At 57.6% G+C, this 347-nt stretch overlaps 1 protein-coding gene across 1 annotated transcript in view; it reads left to right on the top strand.

Annotated features, from left to right (window-relative positions):
• Nucleotides 1-72: 72 nt before the first annotated feature.
• LOC104498477 (sulfotransferase family cytosolic 1B member 1-like) overlaps nucleotides 73-347 on the top strand; it is a gene marked incomplete at its 3' end in the record, with an annotated part of 734 nt that continues 459 nt past the window's right edge. Inside the window, exon 1 of the mRNA XM_010141864.1 lies at nucleotides 73-237. Within this exon, the coding sequence (XP_010140166.1) occupies nucleotides 73-237 (165 nt within the window). The remainder of the gene's footprint in view (nucleotides 238-347) is intronic.

Here is a 347-nt window from a genome sequence, read left to right as displayed (position 1 = left end):
AATTCGCTGCCCCTGGGAAGATGCCGGCAGGTAGCAGGGTGGGAGGGAGACACAGGGGGCAGTGGGTGACGGATGGGGTGTAGCCTTGGTTTTGTGGGGAGAGCAGTGGGATTGCTCCTGGAGGAAGTTTCGTTTGAAGGCACGGAGCAGCTGGAGGCCGTGGAGTCCCCTCGCATCATTAAGACACACCTTCCAGTTCGCATTTTGCCCAAATCCTTCTGGGAAAACCACTGCAAGGTAACAGGGTGGAGGGGAAACACCTGGAGGGACCCAGCAGAGTTAAGGGTGGGAACCTGCCCTTCTGGGGCCTTGTAAGTCCCCACATGTCACAAAGCTCTCTGCAGATG

The sequence above is a fragment of the Buceros rhinoceros genome, unplaced genomic scaffold, assembly GCF_000710305.1.
Source record: "Buceros rhinoceros silvestris isolate BGI_N320 unplaced genomic scaffold, ASM71030v1 scaffold9108, whole genome shotgun sequence".
Classification (NCBI taxonomy): domain Eukaryota; kingdom Metazoa; phylum Chordata; class Aves; order Bucerotiformes; family Bucerotidae; genus Buceros; species Buceros rhinoceros.
Note: the sequence above shows the minus strand (reverse complement) of the source record. Positions and strands in the feature narration are given on the sequence as shown.